This window comes from Argentina silus (genome assembly GCF_951799395.1).
Source record: "Argentina silus genome assembly, chromosome: 16".
NCBI classification, from domain to species: domain Eukaryota; kingdom Metazoa; phylum Chordata; class Actinopteri; order Argentiniformes; family Argentinidae; genus Argentina; species Argentina silus.
The window spans coordinates 6,685,171-6,691,101 of NC_139670.1; the positions used below are offsets into that span (position 1 = coordinate 6,685,171).

Here is a 5,931-nt window from a genome sequence, read left to right on the forward strand (position 1 = left end):
TACCAAGTCCAGCCACAAGAGGGCAACATAGGACTTTTACAGAAGCATGAGACTGGCCTGCACCAACCGTCTGATTCTGATAAAACTGTGAGCACATCAAAAAAAAAGTAGTACTAACATATCAATCTCCAGTTACTGTGCACTGGTTACTGTGACCTCATAAGTCCCATAAAATGAGTTTTCCAAGGGTGTGTGTGTGTGTGTGTGTGTGTGTGTGTGTGTGTGTGTGTGTGTGTGTGTGTGTGTGTGTGTGTGTTAGCAAGAGACACAGGCATAATATTTGCTGTCTCTGTCTCTAAAGTTGGGTCTGGGTTTGGGCGAGCTCTGGTCTGGGAGGCTCTTCTCACATTCTTCTGTTCCTCAGTGTGTGCTTGGCAGGTACACACAACCTAACACCGCCAGTAGAAACACAGACACATCCATGCACCCCTCACACACCACACACACACACACAAGCAATGATATGCACATACACACACACTCACTTTTACATGCACAAACTAAACATGCAAGCATGCGTGTCTTGTATCTCTCCCTCTCTCAGTATCCCTGTCACTCCCACACACAAACACAGACCGTTTTTTCGTTTTTATTTTTATTTTTAATGAATATGGTCCTTATACAATTTATATTCAACATAGTCTTCATTTCTCAAAACGCTTTCAAACCAACAATAGGGACTGACCAGCAGAAAAGTCAAACAGTTGCCCTTACTGACAGTATATAAAAACATGTACATCTGCAGGCAGTAAAAGCAGTTTCCTGTCGAGGCATTTCTGGACTGTGTGAAGTATTTCCTGGACCCTATACCAATCTGATCACTCTCATTGCTCCCTAGATCCCTTTGAACTTTGCTTTCTCAATCTAAAGGTATTGGATGGGCATCAACCATGTGGTAATAACTCCAGTTCAGGTGGAGGTTCTGCTCAGTGGCTTAGACATTCAGGATTCACAGGGAGGAATCAGCAAGGACATAGGGATAGTGTGGGTTTGGTTTGGAATGTGGCCCTGGAAGTGTTATCTGGCCTCGGAGGCTAAGATTGTGCTCTAGGGATATCTACAGTAATCTGATTGGCTGTCATCAGCTCGTATAAACATCCTTGATCGGAAACCGTACTGGACATTCTCAATGACTCAGTTTAGTGGGAAATGAATACTGGCCTGTGGGTAAAGATTGTGTTTAATGATTAGCTTATTTCTGGACCATGGAGGATAAGTTGTTTATTTAAATAAAATGTAAACAAATGTTTTAGTTTTTCATCACCTTGTGATTGTTTTGTTTTGTGACATCATGATAAAATAGTGTGGACATAAACATTTCTCCATGAATGCTTGATAGTTTATATAGCTACTATGCAAGAATATTAAAAAAAATAATCATATAACTACTGTATATTTGTTATTTCATAAACTTTGCACAACATACAGTAACTATACATTGATTGTTGCTCTTGGAATATAAACAGCACCATGAAAAGGATTTTACCAATGTACCAGTTACTTAAAGCACCATACTGTATCAATGTTAAAGTATCACTACTGTATCACTGTTAAAGATGGAAAGAGGTTGGCTCAGATCTTTTGAATAACCACAGTGTCAGTATGTGTCTATCTGTCTATCTGAGAATGCTGTCTATCTGTCTATCTGAGAATGCTGTCTATCTGTCTATCTGAGAATACATGTTGTCTATCTGTCTATCTGAGAATACAGCTGTATGCCATGTTTGGTCCAGTTCATTTGAACATGAGAATATGATATGTTCATATGAGTCTCATTCACTTTTATAGCACCTGCTGTTTTAAGTAGTCTCATGCTGTCAGGTTATGAATATTAACAGGGTACGTAAGTGCTAAAAGATTTAGCCTACATCTAAATTTAAAAGCTGTGATCACAAACACACGTTTGATACCATTTGGATGTTACGGAATGAGAAGTGGTATCAACACGTGTTTGATACCATCCCTAATTCCGTTCCGTGCATTACAATGAGCCCGATTTCTACCTCCACCAGCCTCCCCTGATGTGTTGGCACTTCACTTCCATGGCAGTTTAAACTCAAAGATACAATGGCAGCAATCTTGAATCCTAAGTCAAACTTCAAACCATTCCTAAACTCTGGCTGTGCCTCTGTTTCATTTTCAAACATATATGACTTGGCTTAGTTTACTTCTCAAAGTAAGAAACCTCGTTAATTTTAGATACACAATATACAATTATGATACACATACAAAATACATGACAAGAAAAAAAAAGGCGAGACACTTATTAAAAAGAACCATTGAGTCAATTATCAGTGTGACTCCATGGCCACAGTAATGTTGCTGCAAACCCACGTGACACTCCCAACCCTACACTGTTACAAAAGTCACTAAATGTGTTATTGTCACCCCCAATTAAGGCACTGCGGTAGCCTTCTCTGGGGGGCTCCCATGCCTCTCCTTACCAGCCTGTCTCAACGCCGCCAAGCTGCGGCTGCCCCTACACCTCTTCCTTTGGCTTTATCAAGTGTCCATTGAAGGTGATGTACGTATCAAAATCATCGCTGAAGATGGCGTTCTCCCTCTCCCCTTTAAACAGCCTCACCCACACCTGATCTCCGCTCTCCAGCTCCAGCATCAGACTCTGGCTCTGCATGATGCTCCTGTCGCTGGGCTGGGCGTACAGGATCACCGCCTCTCTCTCGTTGTGCATCACGTGCAGGTACGTCTCCTTCTGGTTCCACGTGTGCACGTTCAGGCTAAAGTAGTAGATCCCCGCTATGTAGCAGTAGAACTTGCCGGTGAACATGCTGAAGTGGCCGTAGAGGTTGACAAGCTCTGTGTCGAACACTAAGGGCTGGTAGTAGTCGTTGGAGTGCAGGCCCTTCTTGCGGCCCACGGAGAAGGCAGCGTAGTAGGACTTGCAGGGTTCGCCCGGGATGCCGACGCTCCCCTTGGTGCCCTTGATGCCGTGGGGCCCCTTGGAGCCCACATTTCCAGTCTTGCCTGATTTACCATAGTGACCTCTCTGCCCACTCTCTCCCTTCTGACCTGAGAGAAGAAGAAAAAACAAGATAACCATATAACATCATGATGATATGATGCTTGTCATTTTTTGATTGGCTTGGACCTTTTCAGTTCACAAACACAATGTGGTTATCGATTTGTTTAATGGCTTTAAAGGTCGCTGTCTTGTATATTTTCTTGTGGGTTACACTTTTACCCTTTCTGAGTAGAATGTGGTAGATTCAATTGAGCTTCAGTGTGTCACTGTCAACAGCAGAGGTCTGTTACTTGTTTCCTGGTTGGCCAGGCACAGAGAGTGTGGCTAGGACCTTCACACAGCTATGAGTGGTATGCATTGTGTCTCTTCAGCAGCTGGGAGTGCTCCAAAGCCACACATCCAAAACCGCTGTCCTCTCTTTTTAGCGAGAGGTTTCCAAACATTATTCTGCTATGACCCCCCCCCCCCATAACCTTTTTAATATCCTCATGATCCCCTTAGCCACAGCCAAGTCTCAGAAAACACGTGGGTCCCAACTGTCCATTTGGGAGTTGAGTCCACAGCACTGAAAGCTGTCCCTTTATCCTGTGTGGAGAGTCTGTGGTGAGCTCTCCACAGATCCTGGTTGTGGTTTTACCTGACCTCCACCTCTCATTCTCCTAGTTGACTTCAGAGGCTTTGCCTGCAGACTTATAATGCTACCTTTGAGTTAGCATGTGTGCTAGTGAAGCAGTGTGTAGTAGTAGTGCCATAGGCCCTGTGTGTTACACACTAGAGTGTGTGTGTGCATGTGTGTGTGTTTCAAGTTTCAAGTTTCATACACAAGTGCAGGGAGTAAAACTCTTAGGCTCAGTTCCATGACAATGCAGCATACAAAATACAAATAATACAAATAATACAAATACACAGTAGTGCGCGCGTGCGTGCGTGTGTCAGTGCGTGCGTGTGTGCGTGCATGTGTCAGTGCGTGCGTGTGCCCCACCTTTGAGGATGGTGATGTTGATCTGTGGGACCACCTGGTATTGTGGGTGCTGTTGGGGGTGCTGTGGGTTGCCATATTGAGGAGGTTTCTCCCCTGGGTCACAGCATCGCCGACACCCTGTACCCCTTGCCTCACTCCAGGGGGCGGAGGCAGACACAGCAACAAAGAGGGAGAGACTGTTATTCATTTGGATATACTATATACAGTAGATCACTTTTTTTTTTAAAACTGCACTTTTGGCAACCACCACCAACTTGGAGGACAGTTTGTCATCCTGTATTTGTCCGTCTCTGATCTGATCTAGATCTGAGAGGTAAGAAGGTGACGGGCAGGTTGGTTAGTAGAGCGTTACCTGTCTCTCTGGTGCCCCCAGGTGTCGGTTCTAGCCTGGTTCTGGCCCTGGTTCAGGTCTTGGTTCTGGTCGTAGGGTGGCCGGTATGGTTCCACTAGGACCACCCAGAGGAGGAGCAGAGCCCACACACACAAGGCTGGGTAGGATCGCTCGCCCGGTAAACTCATCTATAGGAGACAGGAAATGAGGTCATTCACATAAGCACTCATCTATAGGAAATAGGAAATGAGGTCATTCACATAAGCACTCATCTATAGGAAATAGGAAATGAGGTCATTCACATAAGCACTCATCTATAGGAAATAGGAAATGAGGTCATTCACATAAGCACTCATCTATAGGAAATAGGAAATGAGGTCATTCACATAAGCACTCATCTATAGGAGACAGGAAATGAGGTCATTCACATAAGGCAGTGGAGAAACTTGAGGGGTGCATCTTGATAGTCTAACATGGCTTTCTGACCTGGTGTCTTTTTTTTAAGGCACTTCAGACTACACTCACTGAAGTCAGTTAGACCTACAGTATCATGGTTAGACTTATGGAGACAATAAATCAAATGACACTACTATAATCCAACCAAATTACCATTATCAAATCAATTTGGGATACATTTCTTACTTTAGATTTGCTGGGAATAACCCCTTAACCACAATGATTATTACGTGGTAGTCCAAGTCAGTGGCTTGGTGTCTCCACAGAATGGTTTGGTCTATTGTTGTGTGTTTGTGGGATATTCCATACGCATATTTTCATTCACTTGGAATGTTGGAATGGTCATTACATATTGACAAAAACAACAACAACAGAATGTCCTCTCACAACACAAACCCTTGATTAGTGTTCAAGTGATCCAAGTCTCTGTGTTGCAGACCATATGAAGCATATTTAGGCAGTTTCTCTGCAGAGGACAATTTCCCTTAAGCCTCAAAAGGTTATTTGAAATCCAGAAATATATGTGTAGAATAAATTCCTCTGTGGCTCAGTTCATAGAGCATGGTGCTAACAATGCTTAGGTTGTGGGTTTGATTCCTACTGGGACCATATATACTGAAATGTATGCACTCACTGCAATGTAAGTTTCTTTGGATAAAAGCTTCAGCTAAATGGCATATATATATATATATATAAATTTAAATAAACTACTGTTGAGAATTTGGATCTAATTGTCTTATGAGACTGAATGCAGGTAATGCTGCAAAGCCTGTGATTAGAAAATATCCTTGTAGATTCCTCCTGGTCCTGATCCTATGTTTGGAGATGACCTGAAGCCCAGGGCTAAGCTAAGGGTCATCGCTTTCTCATCCTCATAGACTTACTATAGGAATGTTCCCTCTGGGCTTGATGAAAAACACAGTGAGAGAGAGACAGTCATCTGACTGGTCACGTGACGTGTGTAGGATAGGGTGTTGGCAGGCTCAATAGAGGAAGTCTACATGAACATATCATTAGTCTACTAGTCATATAAGGACATGTTTGCATGGCCTGTAGTCCTTGTTATGGTCCCATAATCTCATACTTCATGTAATCATGAAAGGAGTTTATGTATGATATTGATACCATACGATACTGAACAATGACAATATAGTCTATCTAAAAATAGCATGGCTAGAG

General features: G+C 43.0%; 1 protein-coding gene across 1 annotated transcript in view; it reads right to left on the bottom strand.

Moving 5' to 3' along the window:
• Positions 1-1,253: 1,253 nt before the first annotated feature.
• Positions 1,254-5,931, bottom strand: part of c1qtnf1 (C1q and TNF related 1) — a 10,022-nt gene continuing 5,344 nt past the window's right edge. Inside the window, exons 2-4 of the mRNA XM_083688126.1 lie at positions 4,318-4,484; positions 3,966-4,099; positions 1,254-3,030 (exon numbers count right to left, since the gene is read on the bottom strand). Coding sequence (XP_083544252.1) covers positions 2,480-3,030; positions 3,966-4,099; positions 4,318-4,484 — 852 coding nt within the window. The 3' untranslated portion in view covers positions 1,254-2,479. The remainder of the gene's footprint in view (positions 3,031-3,965; positions 4,100-4,317; positions 4,485-5,931) is intronic.